Below are 25,940 nucleotides of genomic sequence, written 5' to 3' on the forward strand. Positions count from 1 at the left end.
GTCTGTTTCTGAAGTTTTTTTGTTAGATTTGAAAGTAGCTATATACTCTGTTTTAGAATGTCTAGGAAGATTGAAGTGTTCTCCCACTGGCTTTTGTGTATTACCATTCCTGATATCTGATTTGTGTCCATTTATTATTTTACATAGGGACTGTCTGGTTTGGCCACGTACCTGACAGACAGGCATTGCTGGCACATGATGGCATTTTTAACATTAGTAGACATGCAGGTGAACGAGCCTCTGATGGTGTGACTAGAGTAGATAGGGGGACAACGAAGGGAATGAGGTTTGCTACCGGGATTGGTTCCTTGGTTTGTGTTTCTGTGGTATGTAGTTGCTGGTAAGTATTTGCTTCAGGTCGGGAGGCTGTCTGTAAGTGAGGACTGGCCTGTCTCCCACAGTCAGAGAGTGAGGGATCGTTTTCCAGGATAGGTTGTAGATCGTTGATAATGTGCTGGAGAGGTTTTAGCTGGGGGCTGTACATGATGGCCAGTGGAGTTCTGTTATTTTCCTTATGGGGCCTGTCCTGTAGTAGATGATTTCTAGGTACCTGTCTCGCTCAGTCAGTCTGTTGCCTCACTTCCTCAGGTGGGTAGTGTAGTTTTAGGAAGGCTTGATTAAGATCTTGTAGGTATTTGTCTCTGTCTGAGGGATTGGAGCAAATTCGGTTGTAGCTTAGGGCTTGGCTATAGACAATGGATCGTGTGATGTGTCCTGGATGGAAGCTGGAGGCATGTAGGTAAGTATAGTGGTAAGTAGGTTTCCGGTATAGGGTGGTGTTTATGTGACCATCACTTATTTGCACTGTAGTGTCCAGGAATTGGATCTCTTGTGTGGACTGGTCCAGGCTGAGGTTGATGGTGGGGTGGAAACTGTTGAAATCCAGGTGGAATTCTTCAAGGGCCTCCTTCACATGGATCCACATGATGAAGATGTCATCAATGTGGCACAAGTAGAGGAGGGGCGCTAGGGGACGAGAGCTGAGGAAGCGTTGCTTTAAGTCAGCCATAAAGATGTTGACATACTGTGGGGCCATGTGGGTACCCATAGCAATGCCACTATCTTGAAGATATAAGTTGTCCCCAAATCTGAAATGGTTGTAGGTGAGGACAAAGTCACAAAGCTCAGCCACCAGGTGTGCCGTGGCCTCATTAGGGATACTGTTCTTGACAGCTTGTAGTCCATCCTCATGTGGAATATTGGTATAAAAGAGCTTCTACATCCATGGTGGCCAGGATGGTGTTTTCAGGAAGATCACCAATGCATTGTAGTTTCCTCAGAAAGTTGGTGATGTCTCAAAGATAGCTAGGAGCGCTAATAGCATAGGGTCTGAGGAGAGTTCAAATAGCCAGATAATCCTGCTGTAGGAGTGCCGATGCCCAAGATGATGGGGCATCCAGGGTTTCCAGGTTTATGGATCTTGGGTAGCAGATAGAATACCCATGGTCGGGGCTCTGGGGGTGTGTCCGTGTAGATTTGTTCCCGTGCCGTAGCAGGGAGTTTGAGTAGATGGTGTAGTTACTTTTGCTACTCCTCAGTGGGGTCAGAGGATAGTGGCCTGTAGAATGTGGTGTTGGAGAGTTGCCTGGCAGCCTCCTGTTCATAATCTGACCTGTTCATTATGACTACAGCACCTCCTTTGTCAGCCCCTTTGATTATAATGTCAGAGTTGTTTCTGAGGCTGTGGATGGCATTGCGTTCTGTACAGCTGAGGTTATAGGGCAAGTGATGCTGTTTGTTCACAATTTCAGCCTGTGCACGTCTGCGGAAGCACTCTATGTAGAAGTCCAGTCTGTCATTTTGACAGTTAGGAGGAGTCCACGCAGAAAATCTAAATCTGCTATGATGCAGTTTGAACCTATTGCCTCTGAGCCTGCACTCTGTAACAAGAGTGAACAACTTTTCTCCATCTTTTTTATGGCAGCCTTTTAAGTATTTAAAGACTGATATCTTGTCCCCACTTCATCTCCTCTTTTTCAAACTAAACATACCCAGTTCCTTCTGCCTTTAGTCATATGGCTTACATTCTGTCCCTTTGAGCTTTGTCACTCACCTCTGGATCTTTTCCAGTTTCTTTACATCAGCTACAGATGAGCACTATTAGTTTAAAAAAAAAAAAAACTTCAAGCACCAGGTTTAATATTTCAAAGTTAAGGGTTTTTTTTTTTCCTTTCTTGAAATTAAACTAATACTAAAGTTGGTTGCAGGTTGATTCATAGGGCATGATAGGGACTCCCAAATGCCTTTTCAGGAAGATTACACACACCTCCACCATTATGCTCCAAAGTATCAATGCTAAAAAAACAAAATTTTCAGCATGAACAAGCAGGTTAAGAGTATTTTATTAATTATTGGAGTGTTGTGGGTTTTGGAAATAATTGGTAGTGCAAGCTTCTTTTCATTAGTAATTTAACACAAGACTAGTTAAAGCAGCAGAGAATATCCTGGAGGGAATAATCCTGTATAGTAGTATTGGCTGATAAGGTTAGGAACAGACAAGATGTTCTAGAAGACTTTCTTTATCTACAGTATGTATAAGTATGATAACTTAAAACTTATTTTCATTTTAGGTAAGGCACTATAAGGAAATATTCATTAAATGAAAAACAAACAACGGTTTACTTTCAGACGTTCTTAAAATAGTATTTTACAGTAAAAGTAGAGCAGAAATAGTTCAGGGGCCATCTTAAATATTCCTTTGATCTCTTAAAAAAAAAGATTTTCAAATTTAAAAATTGCTTAACTAGATTGATAGCCTAGTCAGTTATTTTAAGCAGTTGTTACTGGTAAAACAATTCTGTATGTATGTTGGAATTTACAAACATGCATTGTCATTTAATTTCTACTAAAGAAGGCACTTTTACTCAAGCCCTACCTGTAAATAGAACCAGACTACATAAATATACCTCATTTCTGTTCTAGCCTTTGTATGGCATATGAGAATTCTGTTGTTACAGTAGGACAGAGTCAATTATTCAGAACAAAAAGTACAGCTCTTAGGGCCTGACCTTTCATTCCTTGAACACCCAAAAATCCCACTTGATGCACAAGACTGCAGGATAGAGCCCATAAACATTTAAATAAAGCTGTCTTTCAAGTGCTTGCTCAAGTGTCACTTCCCAGAAGAAGCTAGGAGAGATTCAATATCTTGGATGACTTTTGAAGTTTTTTCCAAAGCCTCTGAGATGCTCTTTTCACCAATATCCTCAGGTAAACTGTTTTCTGGTTGTCTATCAGTAATATGAGATGGATTATTTTTCATAGACGAAGTCTTGTTTGGAACATTGCTGTTCTGCAGTAAGACTAGCAGTTGCGTTGTTAAGGAAATTTCTGTTTTGTCTTCCCTCTAATAATTAAAGAAATTTTAAAATATTTTAACCATGGTTCTCAATTGCCAACGCATACTTCAACCAATAAATAAAACTATGAAATCGAATATGTGAAAGTTCTTTAATATGTCCGCATCTTATTTCAATCAAATATCTATATTAATTAATATTTTCCTGTATATATCAAAGCGTATTTAAAAGAAAAACCATCAAGGAAGATATCAGATTGTGCAGTCTAAAGGAATTAACAAGGCATGTTAAAAAGCTAAAGTAAATTTAGGGATAATTACATGTTTTGAGTATATGAAGTAACAGGTTTTTTTTCAGCTGGCTTAACAATGGAGCAAAGTTGAGGCATTTGATAACTTTGTTATCTAGTCCAAGTCTATGCCCAAAAGGCATACACATCACTCCTCTTTACAATAAAAGGTTAATAAAAAGATACAATATAGAAGTTTGAACAACAGAGCTATTCCCTTTTGAGGATTTCTGTGTGTTCTGCCAGTTTTTTGGAGTTTCCAGTGGCATGACACGGGGAGCAGGCCTAGGATAAATAACTGGGCAGAAACTTTAAAAAAAATAAAATAGTAACCATTGACAGTAGAGACCTATACAATAAAAGGAGTAAAGGGACACGGTCATTTAGCACTCAAAATATGCTAAAAGAAATTTTTGTTGAAAGGATACAGTTAAATCTATGTATTTTCTCAAGTTCAGCAACCACAGACCTGTTAAAATAAAATTTAAAAAAATTTTATATAGCAGGATAGATAATGAAAAATTTCTCATGTCTACTTTTGCCCGTATGATTTTATTTCCTTATGCAGTTTTATAGATGACCTGTGCAAATAAAAGAATGATTTGCTTTTTCCTCCCCCCACTTCATATTTTTGAGGTCAATGGAACTGCTCATGTGAATAAAGTTAAATATGTGCAATTGTTTACAGGACGAGGGCTTTACTTTGAGACTATTCTCCTCCACCAATTTTAATTCAATCCATCTAGAGCTTTTTAATGCCAAATTATATAGGTGTACCAGTATTCTTAAATATCAGCACAGTGCTAGGGAATAGCTTACATATTAATCAAAAAAGACACAGCTAGAAGTCTAGTTAATTTAAAAAGTCAGTTGGAAGTACTACACCTGCCCCTAAAGCCCTCTGCCAGTTACTGTGGGGTTGTGATCACATTTCCCTATTTAAAAAAAAATATAAAAAATGTTTCCTCTATTGTTGTGTAAGACACACACACACACACACACACACACACACACACAGAGAGAGAAAACTGTACATAAACTGCTTATATAAAATCCTGTGATGTGCACAAAGCAAACAAGATTTTTTCCTTAACTATCTCTGAGGTAGTAATTTTAGATGTTACTTGTAACAGTTCATAAAAATAATTCAGACATAAATATGATTAAATAGTCCCTTTCACTAATGTTGCAGATTCTGTAGAAGCACAAGATGTGTTCCTGGGGGGTCAGAATAGTGATTATTCAAACAAACACTTTAGCAACAGGAAGAGTACAAAGCCAGCACCTATCCTTCAAAGTACATATTTATAATCTGTGTTCTTAGTGCCTATTACCATGCTATCTGAGCACTTCCCAAAATGATGGGAGTGTACACAGAATTTAAATATTCTTCCGATTATAAAATTTTTTATAGTAAACTGTCACAAGGAAGCATATATTTTGGGACTAGAATTTTCTGGATTTCCTATGCTATTATGGACATATTTTATTTTTTAAAGAGGATGATTCTCTCATAGCCCAGTTTCTCTGTTTGATCTTGCAACAGAGTCAAAACACTGTTTAATATTTGTCTTCTGCTTTGGCAAGAGCTTCAGCATTATGGCTTCAATACAGAAACAGAAAATAGATATGAGGAAACAAGCCTCTGTTTAAACACAAGCTGCCTGTATAGTTTAAAATATTGTAAGAAAAATTATGTGGAGTCACAAAATATAAATGGGTTTAAATTTTTCATCTTTAAAAAAATGCAGTATGTCATATTTAGGGTTTAAAACTTTGGTGGTTTCCTTCTATACTATGAATAGCAAGTTATATGTGATGAGTACCAGTTTTTCTCAGTTGCAGGAAGAGTCTCTCCCTCATCATCATTCAAAGTTCTGCACCATGCTACTACTGTTTCAATGTATCTGTATTCAGAAGACAATTCATAAAAAAGAAAATAATAATTTAGATCAGACAAATACCCCTTAATTAAATTTGAACAGAAAACTGACAGCATTAAACAATAAATCTGGAGTAGGGAATGGAACAGAATAGAGCTAACCTCCAGGATATTCTTATGTGAATTTGATAAAAGAGGAAAACAAGAAACCTTCCAGAATCAGTAAGCGATTACCCAGTGAAGAAATTTTTCCTTTTATTAATCCTATGTATAAATGAAAAGAACCTTACTGTACAACTGAGTACATTTTATGATGTCTAAAAAAACCCACATGGAACATTACTTTGCATTTAATTTGTTGCTTGTGAAACACTCTTTAGAGTTTCAGGTGATAGAGAGAAGAGGAGATTAGATACTGGAGATAGAAAGAGACAGTTTAGTGGTCTAAAGCATCAGATTTGATATGCCCAAACTCACTGGAACCAAAAACCAGAGTTTTGAATTCTATATGGTCAACTCAGCCCTTAAACTTCATAATATAGGAGTTCCATGAATTAAGTTCCATTCAGTTTGATATGCATGTGATTTGAATGCAACTTTAAAACTGAGGTATTGTCTTCTCTGCATGGATATTAAAGAGTCCACAGGAATTTTAGTAAGAATACAGGTTGTCCTTGACCACAGTTTCCCCACTCCTATATTGCAAAGTGTGCCAGTTGTCCACTTGGTTGCATCTCAGTGATCAAGTAATTTCTGTTATATATAAAATATATGGTGTGCACGGTTTGTCAAGTTACTTGGATAATCTTTACGATAAGAGCTATGTAAATGTAAGATATTACATAGCAGCATCTGAACACCCTAAGCAGCTGTCCAAGAAACAATGGATAAGGACATGGTTTTTCTAAAAGAAAAACAACATGCTGTTATATGCATCATTAACACAACTGCCTGCCAATGAGCAAACTAAGGGCTTAAGTCCTGCTTCTCTTGTTTGCATATTCACAACAGCAGTCCCACTAACTTCAGTTAGACTATTTGTGTCATCATGGTGAGTAGAACTGACTGTAACAAATTTATGGAAGTGATACAAGAAAATTAACATTAAAATAATTCAAGAATTGCTGTCTAATCAAATTTGTGTTAATATTTGTATAAAAATAATTCTTAGAGAATTTAAGTTAAGCAACCTTTTTGAACCCTTTAAGTAGCTGTGGATATCAGGTGTACCTCAGCAAAGAAGAAGTGCTCTCCCTAGCCCTTTTGCTTAGGATATGTTATTTGAGCCCTCCCCCAGCAACTAAAAGTAGCATCACAGTTAGACCCCATGGCAGTCCCTCTTGAGTGCATCCCTCAGGTGACAGGCTTTGCTTCCCTCACCTCCTAATAGCTATTATTCAGAATGATGGAAAAATGATTAAATTAATACGTGAATATCCCATCAAATTAACTGTCTAAAGCCCTGAGCTGTGCAATCTGGATCTTTGCTAGTCAGTCAGGTACAACCTTTTCCACAGTCTGTTTTACAGAAACACATTCAACTATTTACATTTCTTGACACAAAAAAATGTTACTGAATTCCTGAATTTGTTAAATTTGTTCCATGCATCAGCTATACCTTTCATAGAGTCCAGGATGATTTATCTGGATTAGCTGCTGTGTCCCATCAGGACAGATTATTTTACACCATCCTGTGGTAGCACCTTGATTTATCTTGGAAAAGACAGACAAAAGAGCATAACTGTTCTGCAGTGGAATCAAAGAGGTATACCTACTTTAAATAACAGCAACAACATATGCTAGTTCAAAGAGAAATATCTGCAAATGCTTCACTTAAACGTTTGTATCTGGCTATGGATGTAAGGTGTGGTCTGGTGGCATGATCACAGAAACACCACCAACTGGGAGTTCATGGTTCCAAGAATTGCCCAAACACCGATTTCAATGTGCTGTCTGAGAATAATGGAAAATTCAACCCCTTCACTTCCTGTCTGACCTCATGTGAAGAAATGTCCAATCTTTCAGAATTTTTAATTCCTTCTACTTTCATCCGTAGAATGAGATTATAGATTTGTCTTGATCCTCAAGTTGTTATTGTTAGAGTAGCAACTTCATACAAATGAAACATCATTTCTTAACAAGTCTTACTCTGCATGTACTAGTCACATCTGCTAATGCTCCCCCCCCACCCCTAAGTATTTTTTGCTTCAGTTAACATGCTAACGCAACAGAGCTACAGAAGAGTAAGTTGGATTCTTTCTCCAAGCTCAAGCATTATCTGTGGAACTGTTAAACATTCAATGGCAAGTCTTTTATTACTAGCAATGATGCATGAACTAGAAATCACATAGCAACTCTCAGTCTCACCATCAACGCTGAGTTTGCAACTTGACGCTCAGGAAAAAAAAGCAGTAGCATTTTTTACTTGAAAACTGAATTGATTTACAAATAAATATGGAATCCCATTTCCACGTCACTTATCACAGAGGAAGCATATATTGCATTATTATAATATTTGCTGATAAAGGACGTATTTAATGCCAAAAAAATAATCTAAAAAGTTTGACACTCCTTTTTGTAAGAATTAAGATAAAAGCGTGCTTGGGAAATGTGTTTAATATTTGTTAATTTCTTAGAGGATGCAAAAGAAGGGCAAGAATGATGCTCTCAGCTAGAACTAACCAGCTACAGCTCACATGCCTTTAGATACGATCAGTACTGGCCTAGTAAGCTTGCTTAAGTATGGCTTGCTAGAGGAAATTAATATGGTTTCCTTGTCCAGTGTAAACAGGACTTCATGTCAGTCTTGGTGATTTACTCATTTTCGTAAAGTTGGTAATATTACATAATTTGTAAATGTAAGTGAAGTTATACCCCGTCCTTTTACTTTAACACTTTTTCTGAGAGGAGATGATCGTCTGAGATAACAAACTCCATTTCAAATTACAAAAAAAAAAAAAATTGAGCACTCTTATACTATCAAGACTTAGTATATTTTTCAAGGATAAACAGTTCCAGCAAAATTCACATAATAGCAAACAAACTTATAAGTACCAGTACCTCTCTCCTTAGTTATGGTTTGAGACAAGGGCTGTCATTACAGGCTAAAGGAGAAAAAGTTTCCCCCTTAAAATATTGGCAATATATCAATAGTGGCAAATAAGGAAAGGTCAGATTTTTAACTTGATAAAATTTCAATTTACCAGCTCGTGACAGTGAACCAGTGTATAACCAATGTGACGTACAAACTCAGGGCAGATGGAGGCTCCCCAACTGCACAATTTGCTTTTTATGCCTATCAGAACCAAATATAAAACTTTCCCTAGACTTCACATTTATTAACTAACACCACCTTCAGATAGAAAGATTTTAAAAACAGCTATTTCCCTGTTCCTGAGAATTACCTGTGTTCTTCCACAGCAAGAGCTGAAATCCCAAACCATATTCAGGGTCATCCCATCACAAAACAGAGCATGGACTTTATTATCTGAATATGCAACAAGTCTTCCCACATTGGGAATAACCGTTTCATGCAACGGAACTGGCAGCATTTCTCTTCCATCTGTCCCTGGTATCTAATGTGAACCAAGTGTTAAAGAAAAAAATAAAATTTACTATATTTAAAATTATGTTATTACTAATATTAAACTTGTACCAGAATCACAGTGCAGCTTTTTTATTGAGACACCAATAACCTGCTTCCCTGCCTGGTTGTACCGGGCAAATTAGTTGAAACAATAGTAAAGAATAAAATTGTGAGACACACAGAAAAACAAATTGTTGCGCCAAAGTCAACATGGCTTCTGTAAAGGGAGATCATGTCCTACTAATCTATTAGAATTCTTTGAGGGGGTCAAAAACATGTGGACAACGGGGAATCCAGTGGACATAGCGTACTTAGATTTCCAGAAAGCCTTTGACAAGGTCCCTCACCAAAGGCTCTTACATAAAATAAGTAGTCATGGGATAAGAGGGAAGATCCTTTCATGGATAGAGAACTGGTTAAAAGACAGGGAACAAAGAGTAGGAATAAGTGGTAAATTTTCAGAACGTAGAGGGGTAACTAGTGGTGTTCCCCAAGGGTCAGTCCTAGGACCAGTCCTATTCAACTTATTCATAAATGAGAAGGGGAAAGGGGTAAACAATGAAGTGGCAAAGTTTGCAGATGATACTAAACTCCTCAAGATAGTTAAGACCAAAGCAGACTGTGAAGAACTTCAAAAAGATCTCACAAAACTAAGTGATTGGGCAATAAAATGGCAAATGAAATTTCATGTGGATAAATGTAAAGTAATGCACATTGGAAAAAATAACCCCAACTATACATACAATATGATGGGGGCTAATTTAGCTACAACTAATCAGGAGAAAGATGTTGGAGTCATCAGAGAACTATCCATGAAGATGTCCACGTAGTGTGCAGCGGCAGTCAAAAAAGCAAACGGGATGTTAGGAATCATTAAAAAAGGGACAGAGAATAAGACAAAGAGGACCTTATTGCCCTTATATAAATCCATGGTATGCCCACATCTTGAATACTGCGTATAGATGTGGTCCCCTCATCTCAAAAACGTTATACTGGCATTAGAAAAGGTTCAGAAAAGGGCAACTAAAATGATTTGGGGTTTGGAACGGGTCCCTGAAGAGGCCAGGACTTTTCAGCTTGGAAAAGAGAAGACTAAGGGTATGTCTTCACTATCTGCTGGATCGGCGGACAGCAATTGATCCAACGGGGATCTAGTCTAGACGCGATAAAAATCAATCCACGAGCGCTCTCCCGTTGACTCCTGTACTCCAGTGCCACGAGAGGCACAGGCAGAGTCGACGGGGGAGCGGCAGCAGTTGACTCACCGCGGTGGAGACACCACAGTAAGTCGATCTAAGTACATTGACTTCAGCTACGTTATTCACATAGCTGAAGTTGCATAACTTACATCATTCCCCCCCAGTGTAGACCAGGACTAAAAGGGTAATCCTCTATATACCAGGATAGAGGTATATAAAATCATGAGTGGTGTGGAGAAAGTGAATAAGGAAAAGTTATTTACTTGTTCCCATAATATAAGAACTAGGGGCCACCAAATGAAATTAATGGGCAGCAGGTTTAAAACAAATAAAAGGAAGTTGTTCTTCACTCGGCGCACAGTCAACCTGTGGAACTCCTTGCCTGAGGAGGCTGTGAAGGCTAGGACTATAACAGGGTTTAAAAGAGAACTGGATAAATTTATGGAGGTGAAGTCCATTAATGGCTATTAGCCAGGATGGGTAAGGAATGGTGTCCCTAGCCTCTGTTTGTCAGAGGGTGGAGATGGATGGCAGGAGAGAGATCACTTGATCATAACCTGTTAGGTTCACTCCCTCTGGGGCACCTGGCATTGGCCACTGTCAGTAGACACGATACTGGGCTGGATGGACCTTTGGTCTGACCCATTTTGGCCATTCTTATGTTGCTCTCTGACTTGCTGACATCATCTTACATTCAGAGGGTTCAGGCCCCACCAGCTAGTCCTAGGTCTTTGTTCTTAGCTTATACCCACCTGTAGAATACATGTAACACGAAAGAATTAAAGTTACCTTAAGTTTGGTTACAGGTGTGACTTAACCAACAAAGAATGGAGAAGCAGAGCACCACTTCACAAATTAGCAATCCAGAAGGTAAAAGATTAGTGCTGATCTCAGGATCATAGATATCTATGTGTGTCTCTTATAAAGAAGCCCCCAAACAGCAAGTAAAAGAAGGCCTTGAGAATAATTAGTATTGTAGTGTGGGAAGGCTGTAGGGCAGGAGTGGGCAAACTACGGCCCATGGGCCGCATCCAGCCTGCCAGCTGTTTTAAATCTGGCCCTCGAGCTCCCGCTGGGTAGTGGGGTCTGGGGCTTGTCCCGCTCCGGCACTCCAGCTGGGGACCAGAGTAATGGGCCACTCTGCATGGCTCCCAGAAGCAGCGGCATGTCCCCCCTCCGGCTCCTTTGCATAGGGGAAGCCAGGACCTCTATGCATGCAGCTCCACATGCTGCCCCGCCCCAAGCGCCGCCCCTGCAGCTCCCATTGGCCAGGAACCATGGCCAATGGGAGCTGCAGGGGCAGTGCCTGCGGATGGGGCAGTGCACAGCAGAGCTGCCTGGCCGTGCCTCCGCGTAGGAGCTGGAGGGGGAACATGCCACTGCTTCCAGGAACTGCTTGAGGTAAGTGTGTTGGATCATATTAAAGAAGTTCTGTATTAAAATCACAAATGAGTTTGATTCCCCATAGTTTAAATTCCAGGGTATTACTAATTAAGAGGTCTCTTGGTTTTTGGTACTGTTTCTCTCCCTCTGTGTGTGAAACTTGCAAGCTGCTAATTGCGTTAGTACATTTTAAGACAGAGTCTGTTCTCAAAGCAATTCACACAGAGAGAGACTCAAAGCAATACTCTGTAACAACAGAAACAGCACCCAGAGACTCCCTGCCCTTTTGTTGTATTAACAATTGTGATTAAAATAGAGATAGAGGATGTATGTGGATGGATGCTTGGTGTGGATAATAACTGAATCATCAGGGAGGTGCCAGCCTAAGAATCCAGTGTCCATCGGCTGAAAAAGGCGTCAAGTGGAAATAACCAGAGGACCCCCGGAGGGCAGACTGGAATCTACCCAACAGCCTCAAGAATGGGAGAGCCAAAGAACAAGATAACATCTAGCAGAACGGAGCCATCAGGAATGTGCCATCTGCTGATTGATTCAGCAACAGCATGATGAAGCAATTCCCATAGACTGGCATAGGAAGAAATTCCTATAAAAATGGACTCTAGGAAGTGAGAACTTAGGGGTCTGATTCTGCAAACCAACTTCCGGGAGCATATCGATGAGCATCTGACAAGGCCCTGCTCCCTCGTCATGTCCAGGCTACCTGGCCAGTGGCTTGGCATGAGCAACTCTAAGGCTAGTAACTATGATAACAACCTTGCAGAACGTGTGTGTGTGTGTGTGTGTGTGTGTGTGTGTGTAAATAAAAGATTGAATGGAATGTTATAACTATAACTGCTTACTATGATTCTTTCTGTATTCACAATAAGTGTGGTATTTTGCCTTTTTCCCTTTTAATAAGATCCTGCTGGTTTTTAATTTATTGGTATAACAAGTGCCTCCCGGAGCCGGCACCCCTGAGCCACCCCCCTGCCCCAGCCCTGATCCTCTTCCCACCCTCTGAACTCCTTGGTCCCAGCCTGGAGCACCTTCCTGCACCCCAAACCCTTCATCCCCAGCCCCACCCCTGAGCCTGCACCCCCAGCCGGAGCACTCACCCCCTCCCACACCCCAACCCAAATGTTGTGAGCATTCATGGCCTGCCATATAATTTCTATGCACAGATGTGGCCCTCAGGCCAAAAAGTTTGCCCACCCCGATGTATGGTTTCAAAAGTAACTAATAAAATAAAGAGCTATAGTAACAAGACAAAGAAAAACTGTCTTAAAAGAAAGAAGTCCAAATCTTCCCACTGTTCTGCTTGGGGGTGGGAGGGAGAAGGTACGAAAGGAAAGGCCTTGGGAAGAAAGGAGGGTCTAATTCTTATCTGGATTAAGACTAGAAATAAGGGGGAATTGTCTCAACTTGGTTTTTAGCTGAAGTCAGTAACTGGCAATGACATTACTTGTTTGTTAAAGGGTATAAAAAGTAAACTCTTACTTCATTGCTAATACCTGCCTGACCACATTGAAGCTGACCAATATGGGTCTAAACACCCAAAGGTTTAGCTCATTTGTAAGTATCTTGATCAAACGCTTATCAATGTTTTGTACTGTTTAGACATAGTAAGTTGCTTATTAGGCAGGCTTTTTAGGCATGTTTAGAGCAATGGTGTAAATACCATATGGCCTTTGGATTTAATAAAGGAATTTATGGCTAAATTAGTGTTTGGTTGTTAGCCAGATCAATATTATGAATTTCAAATATTATTACTAATTCCAACACCACCTCTCTTTTACCCAGAAGCTGTCTATAGACCCTACTAAACACATGCTAACAGTTCAAATGTTAACATACTTACAAGTCTACAAGTTACAAGTCTTCAGTTACATACCATTTTCCAGCAGCAGATACTGTAATTATGGGTTAATGAAAGTTTAGTCTTGTAACAGTACTGGAGAATTCTGAGAAGGAAAAAATACATCTCTCATATGCAGAAAACATGCTGCACTGCACAATTACTTACTGTAGCTTCATTTACACACAGTTACTATTAAGGATCTATTTTGTAACCTAATTTCATTATGTTTATATATTTTTCTGGTACTGTTGATATAATTTAATTTGCTTATTTCTTATACTCACAGTTATAGTTGAAGTCTAACTAGAACAACATGGTAATCATTATTTGTCAGCTTTGTTACTGAATGCCCTTCCAAAGGGCTAGAGCAATTCATATAACAAAAATAAAACAAAAGGAATAATTCACCTGGTTGCCTGGGTAATAATGGAACAGATGGAGTATGGACTTTCTGGTGTATCCGGAGGCAGACTGTTTGCTGAATACATGTTTTCTTCTCTCTAGAAGATAACAGAAAATAGAGGACTTATTTATAGATACTGCGGTATTTAAGAACTAGCAAGATACCAAGTTTGGGGCATTTTTTCGCCCAGTGAACTGTTATAGCAGCATGTTTGTGCTGAAGGATGAATAAGAATATCCTTTCAAAGCTACAGGGCAGTCATATTCATTAGACCACATTCTACACTCAGACGTAAGTACAAAAATTGCACAGATTAAACAGGAACGGAGTACTTTTATGAGGGCACATTTTGGCCTATCATCTGTAAATGTGATGCTACTCCAAGTAATGAACCAGTTTTGAGACCTGTTGTGTGGAACCTTACCCTGCTTTAAATTCTTAAACTATCCAAAGTGCTTGAAAGATGGCAAGGGAGTCATTTTCCCTTGTCAACATGTTAAACAAAATATTGAGAGAAAGCAGGGAACAGTCAAAGAAAATATAAACGAATGAATGAACATACCTTGACCTGGTGGGGTTACCAAACTATCATGACAATGCACCGAAATCTTAAAACAAAGCAATATCGTCTCTGTGGAACATTAGAAACTTATTTTGATTGGATAATTTTGATGGAATAAGAAGATTTTGAAGGTTGCCGCCCCTATTTTGAATGGTTCTTTTTGAGGCATACCAGACATCTTATTCAGCATGGGAGGAGGCATCACCACCACCACCACGTCAAACAAGCATCCCGTCATGGTCATCCCCTTGGACCAAGGCCTTTCACCAAGGCCCAACTGTGATGCTAAATTCCTATTATCTGATTTTGAAAGATATTCTGACCAGACCAAGTAAGGAGATAGAACCAAACATAACTATTTCTAGGGCTGTGTTCTTAGCAACTCCTAAGACGTGAACTTAAGGTTCATGTTATCCACACACCCTGAGAGTCAATTTCCATCCCGCCCCCCTTCAAGTGCCTCATTTTAAGAGCCTGGTTTAGACAGCCAGAACAAGTTACACTTTGCAACACTCTGCTGTGACCATCTTATAAACTGATTCATTGTGGAGGTTTTACTGAGTCTGCAGTTGCCAACTCAGTCATTTGCTGTGCCACCTGCGGTCATTTAGCAACTGAACTGCATCCTAGACACACAAGCTGCATTTTCCTGTATTTTCTGTTCTTTTCCACTCACCCCTTTATTATTTATATTATCGCAGCACCAGCAAAAATCAGGATATCCCCAAACCCATTGTGCTAGGCACTGTACAAATATTTGAGATAGGCTCTGCCCCAAAGAACATAAAATAAATATAGATAAGAAAGGAAGGGTGAGAGGGAAAACAGAGACAGAGAGGTGAAGTGACTTGTCCAAACATAAGTAGGTCAGTCACAGAACAAGGAGTAGAACCCAGGTCTGCTAGGTCCCGTTCACTGCACCACACTGTCTCTTTTATTTGTCTTGTTTTAATAAAAGGAGATCAGAATTTAGTAAGAGAGCTTAAGAACTGAGAGCTACCACTTAAAATTGACACGCTGGACATTTGATGCTATTTAAAAAAAAATAAATTCAAGAATGAAGTTTTTAACGGGAAAAATCTTAGAGAAAAAAATGGAGAATCTGGGATCACAATACCTGCTTTGAGTTTTTGAGAAATGTTCTAACCAGATTTTTCTCTAATTCACAAGTGATAAAAATACATTATTGAAAAATCTTCAGTGTAACTTTCATGCAGAATACTAAAGTGTGACTTAAACTAGAACAATGTCTTAGTACAAACTGTCCATGCATCCAACGAAGTGAGCTGTAGCTCCCAAAAGCTTATGCTCAAATAAATTGGTTAGTCTCTAAGGTGCCACAAGTACTCCTTTTCTTTTTGCGAATACAGACTAACACGGCTGCTACTCTGAAACCTGTCCTGTTATAGCAGTTTCTTAAAGTGAAATATGCTGGTAACATTGAATGGAAAATTAGGAGTAGTATTCAAGTAGTAAAACAGTTTGATTTTTTTAATTAGTGCGATTCCCACCTGTCTTGTTTCTTTGTGAACTGAATAATGTGTAAAATAGTTTCCCAAAAATGCTCCTTCTGATTTGAAAACTGATCCATCTCCAGGATAAATTTCTATAAAGTTTTCAATATCATGGATAAGCCTATGAGATCAGAAGACAGAACACAAAAGTCGTTAACTATCAGTATTGCAAGTTAAAGGGAATTTTTTTTTAAAATTTACTAGATGTGAATACACATCCTTTCACCAAAGCCATCACATGAAAAGTTATTTCCTTGTTTCCCCAAACAGTATTCTTATTGCTTCCTTTTTAAAGGGGAAAATAAAAAGTAAGCTTAGCTTTATGTTTTTACAAAATTGGAGAGAGCCTTTTTTTAGTTTCTTAAATATAAAGTAGCTATCCCATAAAAACATAATTCATCCACAGGTATTGGAAATGAAATATAGCAATGATGGAGGAGTGAGGTGTACATCCACATTAGAGGGAAGTTCTGATTAAACCCTGCAAGAGACAGGAAATTCAGATTTAATGCTAACTTAGCAACCTTACCACCTCTTCGTTGCATATAGTTATTTTGATATGATACAGGATTTTTCATTACATGATCACATAATATTATGTGATCTATGACTAGACCAGGGCCCAATTCTCCAACTTAACCTGGGTGTGCAGTGCGCTCTGCCCACAAAAAGCCCCACTGAAGTCCAAATGGCTTTACATGGGTACAGGGAAACACATGTGGAATGAATTGCAGAACTGGGGCCTTAATAGCCAGTCTGCTCATGTAGGGTAAACATTTGGAAAGTTCAGAAATAATTTCACGCTCACTGTTATTTGGCAAACAGATATTCTAGAGAAAGAATCAATCTCTGAAGTATTTCATTTCCCACTATACTACTGTGAAGGACAAAATACTAAAGTCTCTCATTTCAGTGTCTTGATGACAACTGAAACTTTTTCAAATAAAGACAGTTAAACAGCAAATGTGAAAGAAGCATTTAAATAATCTTACTTTAAAATTAGGGCTGTCAAGTGATTAAAAAAATGAATCGCGATTAATCACACTTAACAGTATACCATTTATTTAAAGATTTTTAGATGTTTTCTACATTTTCAAATACATTGATTTCAATTACAACACAGAATACAAAGTGTACAGTGCTCACTTTACAAGTATTTGTACGGTCAAAAAACAAAAGAAATAGGATTTTTCAATTTACCTAATACAAGTACTATAGTGCAATTTCTTTATTATGAAAGTTGAACTTACAAATGTAGAATTATGTACAAAAAAACCTGCATTCTAAAATAAAACAATGTAAAATTTTAGAGCCTGCAAGTCCATTCAGTCCCACTTGTTCAGCCAATCGCTCAAACAAGTTTGTTTATATTTGCAGAAGATAATGCTGCCTTCTTTTTGTTTACATCACCTGAAAGTGAGAACAGGCGTTCTCATGACTCTGTTGTAGCCGGCGTCGCAAGATATTTATGTGCCAGAGAGGCTAAAGATTCATATGTCCCTTCATGCTTCAACCACCATTCCAGGGGACATGTGTCCATGCTGATGACGGGGTCTGCTTCGTAACAATCCAAACCAGTGCAGACCGATGCATGTCCATTTTCATTATCTGAGTCAGAAGATTGATTTTCTTTTTTGATGGTTTGGGTTCTGTTGTTTCCGCATCGGAGTGTTGCTCTTTTAAGACTTCTGAAAGCATGATCCACACCTTGTCCCTCTCAGATTTTGTAAGGCACCTCAGATTCTTAAATCTTGGGTCAAGTGCTGTAGCTATCTTTAGAAATCTCACACTGGTACCTCCTCTGCATTTTGTCAAATCTGCAGTGAGTGTTTTTAAAATGAACAACATGTGCTGCTATAACATGAAATATATGGCAAAATAGAGCCGGGGACATTGAACTCTTTGGGGGAGAGTTGTGTCACAAATTTAATTAAAAAAAAATGCATTAATGAGCGTCATCAGCAGGGAAGCATGTCCTGTGGAATGGTGACCAAAGCATGAAGGGGGCATATGAACGTTTAGCATATCTGGCACATAAATACCTTGCAATGCAGGCTACAAAATTGCCACGCAAATGCTTGTTCTCACTTTCTGGTGACATTGTAAATAAGAAGAGGGCAACATTATCTCCTGTAAGTGTAAACAAACTTGTTTGTCTTAGCATTTGGCTGAACAAGTAGTAGTGGGACTGAGTGGACTTGTAGGCTCTGAAGTTCTACATTGTTTTGTTTTTGAATGCAGTTATGTAACAAAAAAATCATTTGTAAATTGCACTTTCACGACAAAGATTGCATTACAGTACTTGTATGAGGTGAATTGAAAATTTTTCTTTTATCATTTTACAGTGCAAATATTTATAATCAAATATACAATTTGATTTCAATTACAACACAGAATATATATGAAAATGTAGAAAAACATCCAAAATATTTAATAAATTTCAATTAATATTCTATTGTTTAACAGGGCGATTAAAAAATTAATTGCGATTAAAAATTTTTTTTGAGTTAGTTTATCACATGAGTTAACTGCGATTAATCGACAGCCCTATTTTAAATGATTTGCATATAAATCTATACAATTAGTCCATATGAAAGTTTGGCTGATTGCTAAATCTGGATTCATTTAGAAACTGAGACCAGCATATTAAAACTTGGTTGCCTGAAATTAGCCCTAACCAAGCAGCATGATTTTCAGAGGAGCCAAACTCCTCAACTCTGGCAGATGTCCATAGGAGCTACAGGAGCTCAATACTCCCCTCCCCCCACCCGACTCCAAAAAAAAAAACAAAAAACAAAAAACCATCCACCAGTCCTCTTATTTAGGGGTTTTAAATGTGGCTTCAGAGTCCCAACTTTATTTGTAAAATACATACCCAGCCCAGAATTTTCAAGCACAAGAAATTCTGAAGCACCTTTTTAAAAGTTCATATAATTAAAAAATGACTGAATAAAACATTTTTCAATTCAGTGACAAATGTTTACTCCCAAGCTAATACCACAATGGCCACAGTCACAGTCTACAAAGTTTTATTTCAGAGTAATGAACCCTGATAAACACAGCAGAAACATGATCAGAACATTAAATGTAACTCCTCAGTAAGTAAAATAGGGATTTGAATCTGGAAATTTCATCTTTTAACAGCCTAATTCCCATAGAAGTGCACAAGCTTCCAAAAGTGAACAAATTATTTGTTTCTTACCTGTAAACAATACCCTGGCACCAAACAATTTTTATTAGTAGAGGGTGTGAATTATGTTCACTATCTTGCTTCCTCTGTAGAAAGAAGTCACAGAAACTCCATCTGTGCAAAAGTCAAAGACAGAAAAGGTGCAGTAAGTTTGCAGTTTATCAGTATTATTACTAATATTTTGCACTGTTCTAAGAAGCCAGGGAAATCTTTGCTTAACTTGCCTAATTTTTGATAAAAATATATTAAAAAAATGCAATACTCAACTCACTTAAAGAAGCAGCGCATATTCAGGAACTGCAAATGGATGAACTGAGAACCACCCTACTAGCCAAGAAATTATTCTTCAGGTCAATGAAAGGTCAGAGTAAATTGGCGTGAGAGACAGTGTTCAAACTTTGTGACCTTTAAAAAAATTGTTTCAAGGACGCTCAGTCTGCTCAATTATTACTATTTAATCTGACTTTCTAAGTTACAGCTCTACTTTCCCGCTCATCCTCTATATAATCAAATATGAATCATGTTTTTGTGAACAGCCAGCAACACCCCTCCCATCCTCTTCCTTTTTCTGAAAATAAAGTTAAAAAAAAAAAAAAGTAGTCCATGCCACTGGCAAACTTCCCAAGCATTATTTTCCCAAACCCAAAGTAGTTGTAATGTATTTTTTCAATATCCCCATTATTAATTGCATATTTGTTTAAGTAGAGCTTCTCTCTCCATAACAAACCAAATATTAAAGCTTAGCATTTTTCTTCAGATTGATATTACAATTTCTTACACCGGTCTACGTATTGTTGGTCTTATGAATACCACATTTCATGAAGTTTGTAAGAAAACGGTGTTTGTTACATGTTTTATTTCAAATAGACATTTATGATGGTTAATATTCAATCAGACTGTTGAAGATCTGCTGTTCAGATCTAGGGAACTGTAATATATTACACAAAATTAAAAAGCAAACACATTTCCGGTTACCTGTGTAGATGTGGTGCACTACAGCTGAGTGGCAAAGCTCTAGGCAGATGAGAAACTGCCTTTGTTTTTTCACTTTGCTTTAAAACATCAGATCCCGCAGTTCTATTTCTAGTGCATTTATTCTTCACATATGTTTTATGTATGTTATCAGTGTGCAACTGATAGAACATTAATGCCAAGGACAAAGGGTATTTCCATTCTTCTGGATATGAGGAAACAGACCAGCGCTGCATAACCCACATGTATTCAGATGAACAGCATGTAAGAGACAATGGGGCCTCATCTTGTCCCTTTCTTTGGTTTAAATAGTCCTTTGATTTGTCCAGTTCCCTGTATTTGTTTATAGTCCAGCAACGTTCCTCTTTCTTATTCTCCATTCTCATCTGTTTAGGAAACTTTTCTGAGATAAAACTTTGGCTTGATTTTCCATGCTGACCTTTGTTTTCATTATTACTGTTTTTTTCAGAGGCAGATGAAGACGCTGCACACTTTTGGCTTACTTTGCATAAAAACTGCACTGTAAATTCTTGTTGCAGTTCTGACATGCAGAGAGAAGCACGACCATCTAAGGATGAGACTGTTACACTGCCATTATCCATACATTCTGCTGCATCAGTAGCATTGGGGCTCGGCCAATTGATTTCTGAGATATCAGAGAGAAGAATCTAAAAAGAAGAAAATGAACAGAAGGTAGTAAAACCTATTTTAAGTGAATTTAGTTCTTCTGAAAAGTGACAGTGGTGAAGAGTGAAGGTTCCCATTTATCTATAAAATAAGACATCTCACTTCACTTCTCAAGTGTGCTTCTTCCTGTTGTAGCGGAACCATACCCAGTGCTAATTTAGTTACTATGCTCATGCTCATTTAATCCTTGACCTCTCTGTTGAGACTGCCAACAAGTAGGCTTGGCAGAATTTGAATTTTTTTTAAATAATTTCAGTTTATTTTTAAGCATTTTTTTATTTTTATCCATTTAAATTTTCACAGTTGTGCAAAATCATGGAGGGAGGTCAGACAATAGTTATTTAATGACAGTAGATGCTGGGACTCAAAAATTAAAGCTTTTTAACTGTTAAAAACAAAATCTGTCAACATCACATGTCAAAATATACAAAGTAATTATCCTTTAATCAAAAACTAAGAAGTTCTCAAGTGGCATTTTTTTTTAAAACTTTGCCCATCTGTAAATTTCAATTATGATAGATAGAAATATGTTTATTTCAGTTTGTGTACAGTGAAAACAACGTTTAAAAAAATAAATCTAATCCTTCCAAGCCTACCAACAGGGCAGCAGCTGTGGTGATTTAGTGAGGTGGATCTCTTTTGAAGTGCCTAGAATGTGTTTCCGAAGGAAATTTTAAAATATAATAATGAATTTAGACCTTTTGTGGTATCACATTTCAGAGGTACCTGAAAATGTACCTGTTAAACCTATTTGCAAAAAAGGTGTCAAAATCTGACATTAGATCAGTTACACCTCAACTACCTAGCTACATCCACGTACAGATTATTGCTTCAACTTACATTCTTGTATAACTTTTTCTACTGGTTAGTTTCTATTGGTTAGTCTCTAAGGTGCCACAAGTACTCCTTTTCTTTTTGCGAATACAGACTAACACGGCTGTTACTCTGAAACCTGTCACTTTTTCTACTGTGCCCATCATTTTAATATTTGGTGCTTTTACCAAACTAAATACGTTAAATAAAATAGTTTCCAACATCTTACACGAAGTAAACCAAATCCTGTATCTACCTCAAACCCTAGATATACACCAAAATGAAGATGTACTATGTACTGTAACAAGTCTTGGATTTTATTCTTACTGGTAAATTGAACTAAAAAAAAAAAAAAAAGTTAAGTGATATCTTTATTATTCAGCAGTAGAGACCATGCATACAATACATCTAAGTTGAAGCTTGAAACATTTTAATCGTTTTTCAAGTTTCAATTAATAATGTAATTCAGCCTGGAAAAAGAGACGACTAAGGGGGAATATGATAGAGGTCTATAAAATCATGACTGGTGTGGAGAAAGTAAATAAGAAAGTGTTCTTTACTCTCTCTCATAACACAAGAACTGGGGGTCACCAAATGAAATCAATAGGCAGCAGGTTTAAAACAAACAATAGGTTTCTTCAACGCACAGTCAACCTGTGGAACTCTTTGCCAGAGGATGTTGTGAAGGCCAAGACTATAATAGAATTCAAAAAAGAACTAGATAAATTCATGAAGGATATGTCCATCAATGGCTATTAGCCAGGATGGGTAGGGATGCAAAACCATGCTCTGAAGTGTCCCTAGCCTCTGCTTGGAGGAAGCTGGGAATGGGTGACACAGGATGGATTACTTGATGATTACTTGTTCTATTCATTCCCTCTGAAGCACCTGGCATTGGCCACTGTCGGAAGACAGGATATTGGGCTAGATGGACCATTGGTCTGACCCAGTATGGCCATTCTGATGTTCTTCTTATGTAACTTAAAATCAATTTTTTCTAAACCTAATTTACCAATCAAACTTAAAAATGAACACATACTATGAAAGTAAAACAAACTAACTAAAAAAGAAAAAAAAAATCACTGAATCAGACTCCCACTGAAGTTTATTTTACAAAAATATTATTAGGTATGCAAAACTTACACTTTTCCTTTCAGAAGGTATGATACTTGAAGGTAAATACAAGGAAGTACAAAACTGGTTCCGGAAATCTAGTGCTCGTAGGAGTTGCTCCTGAGGAAAAAGTATGAGTCACGTTATCATGGAACTGGCTATGCAGTGGGAACATTTCAGTGGTTGCTTTATCTCCTCTTTTTGGGAGGAAAACAGTGATTAAGAATTCAGCATTATTTGTACACTGATAACCAACAATGCCATCACAATTTCTCTACAATGCAAAAGCACTGTGTGAACTACCAATCAACATTAAGATATCTACCTAGCCTTTCGGAATAGTAAGGGCCAGATATATCGTCCACCCACAATGGGCTTCTATACATTTGAGAAGAACATGTCAGCTGACTGACAATGTTTACTTTGATTGCTAACACTGGCAGTTCATTCAGTATTTCAACTACCTTTTTAAAGAACATTTTTATGTGGTTTGCTGCTATAATGGAAGGAATAAAAATGTGCCATGGTACTACCTTCTTATCCCACCTGCTCTTCTCCTTTACTTTTGCTCTATTTGGAGATAGCATAGAAAAAGAAATTTAACTCACGTACTCGGTAGGTACTAATAACAAACTGCGTCCTTTGGCGAATCCTTTCAGCTGGCTGCAGAGGATGGGCAGAGTCAGGAAGTGCCTTTTCAAACAGGAATTCAGAGCCACAGGGAGAAAGAAGCAGTCTGGATCCATCTATATAGTGCACTTCTACAGAGTCATCCTCATAAAGAGTCATGAGACTTTCAGGCTTCATTGCAGTAAAAGGAAAATGTTTGTCGAAGAGAGTCTACATTAAGAGATGACAGACTTAGACTATAAGGGTAATCTTCCTAATGCACATGTACAAATAATGAAACAGGAGCAGAGCTACAAAAAAGGCTTACAGTACAGTCCTAGATCCACAAGTAACAAATCTATCATGTCATGGGGTGGTGGAGCAAGTTTTTACTTTACATAGCATGCACAGACCAAACAAACAGCATAAGCTCCTTTTTATATGTATGAATACACATAAACCCAGCCCTTATTAAAGCTTCGTTTACAGATTCAGTATGTCCCAGGGCAAATATCAACAGTTCTGGAGGAAAGTAAATATCGAAACTTCTATTAATTCTGCTGACTGTCAAGGCTGAAACGCTCAGTGCAGGCTTAAGTTAAGGTGCCTTTTGCTTCACCACACTGATCATTTGCTTATTAACAATCACCAGGACAGCAGATGAGCACGGACGACGCTCCTGACCTACACGGTGTCTTTTCCGCAGCCAGTCACTATACCGGGGTACTGGGGGGATTATCACGCACCTTTCTACGGGACTCAGACCTTGGGGGAGGGTAGCTGCGTCGTGCCCAGTGCAGCACACAGAATCAACGGCAGTTCCGCACAAGCACGGCCCAGGCCAGCCACAACCCTGGCCCCGGCGCACGCCGCTCCGCATCCGGGCGCTGCCCGCGGCGAGTCAGACCCTGCAGCCGGAGCAGAGCGGGCAGCGCCGCGCCGCAGGGTTCCAGCGAGCCTGGCTGAGCGCCCCCCACTTGAGCGGCGCCGTCTCTGGCGCGCTGTAGCCGGGGCCCAATGAGAAGAGGAGTGGGTGGGGCTTCGTGTAGCGGGGCGGGGCTTGCCGACACCGCGGGGGTGGCGAGATTCTCGCGCGCCTGGAGGCTGTCCCGGCCCGGCGTGCCTGGCGCGCTGAGTGGCTCGCGCTGCGGCTGGGCGGGAGGGCTGGCGGACGCGCGCGCGCAGGGAGGAGGCCGGCGAGCCAGCCGCGGCGGACCGGCCTCCCGTTGTGGCCTGCTCAGCCGCTGGGGCGTTGCCCATCCCTTCGCTTGGGGGGGGGGGTCATTTCATTGTGCACTTTCCAGTGTTTGGCACCTGCTCGTTCCCCTGGTATCTTCTTCTGAGGAGCCGCTGGGAAGGGGTGGCCATCGCTGCTTGACATGGGGGGCAGAGGGGAACGCTCACCCCTTGGCTTGAAGTGATTTCAGTTAGGTACGGAGTTTACAGTTTGGTTCAGTGGCTCGCAGCACCCCCAGGATAACAATTGTTCCAGCACGCTGGGGAGGGCTCTGCAAAGCAGGGTTGGGCATGCTCTTCACCAGAGAGCTGCCGTGCTTGGTGCAAGGGGCTGAGGCCTGGCCCTGCGGGAGCTGTTCCTAGAGCTGACTGTGAGGGAGCATATACAGCAGGAGCAGGGAATGGGACACAGTCAGGGGTGGCAGGTTTGTAGAAATTTTGGTGGTGCCCAGAACCCACCCTGCCCCAAACTCCATTCCCCACCCCATCTGCCTAAGACTCTGGGATGGAGTTTGGGTGGGGGAAGGAGGTCTGGGGTGCAGGCCCTGGGCTGGGGATTGGAGTGCAGGCTCTGGGAGGGAGTTTGGGTGGGGGAGGGGGTGCAGGCTCTGGGAGGGAGTTTGGGGATAGGAGGGGGTGCGAGGGTGAGGGCTGAGGATGAGAGGTTTGGGATGTGGGAGGGGCTCAGGGCTAGGGCAGAGGATTGGGGTGTGGGAAGATGAGGGCTCTGTCTGGGGCTGGGGTTGAGGGGTTTGGGGCATTGGAGAGGCTCAGGGCTAGGGGCAGCGTAAGGGCAGCCTGCCCTGCCATTATTGAATGGAGGGGCACTAGGACCCTGCGGCAGCAGTTGATGCGGGGAGCCCGCAGAGCAGGCACCGAAGGCAGGGGAGATGAGTGGAGGCTGGGGGACATTCGGGGAAGGTGCGGGGGAAAGCAGGCAGGGCTGAGGGAGAGACCCGGCCCCAAACATTGGTGGAGCTGGGGCCCCAGGCCCTGAATATTGCTGGGGCCTGGGCACCATGACTGTATATAACTCGCTGCCCCTGAACCTGGTTGCAGTGGAAATGCAGAGGTTTGAGGGTCGTACATCTCTTTGCTCACCCTACCACTCTTATACTATCACACCCCTGGTCGACAGTGGACACCCCATAAGGCTCTTTACCCGTGTAAGAAAACACTGATCTTGAAGACATCAGCATGTGACATGTTTGTGTATAATGATACTGTACCTAGTCCACCCATTGGTAGAAATACCATTCGTAAAACTAGTATTCATGGTCTGGCTGTTTTACATATATGCTATGGATATGGAGATCTGGTGATGGGTTACTGTGAACTAATCAAA

At 39.7% G+C, this 25,940-nt stretch overlaps 1 protein-coding gene across 1 annotated transcript; it reads right to left on the reverse strand.

Moving 5' to 3' along the window:
- Nucleotides 1–2,331: 2,331 nt before the first annotated feature.
- On the reverse strand, nt 2,332–24,251 carry C5H5orf34 (chromosome 5 C5orf34 homolog). The gene is made up of 13 exons (XM_074952529.1): nt 24,106–24,251; nt 23,363–23,590; nt 22,781–22,870; nt 20,141–20,805; nt 19,178–19,279; nt 15,973–16,096; nt 13,905–13,996; nt 13,530–13,599; nt 8,875–9,045; nt 7,089–7,183; nt 5,415–5,495; nt 4,017–4,057; nt 2,332–3,303 (listed from the first exon to the last, which is right to left on the reverse strand). Exons 2-13 carry the CDS (start codon nt 23,555–23,557, stop codon nt 3,113–3,115), a joined length of 1,917 nt encoding a protein of 638 aa, XP_074808630.1. The 5' UTR covers nt 23,558–23,590; nt 24,106–24,251; the 3' UTR covers nt 2,332–3,112.
- Nucleotides 24,252–25,940: the final 1,689 nt, after the last annotated feature.

This window comes from Natator depressus, chromosome 5 (assembly GCF_965152275.1).
Source record: "Natator depressus isolate rNatDep1 chromosome 5, rNatDep2.hap1, whole genome shotgun sequence".
In the NCBI taxonomy this organism is placed as follows: Eukaryota; Metazoa; Chordata; order Testudines; family Cheloniidae; genus Natator; species Natator depressus.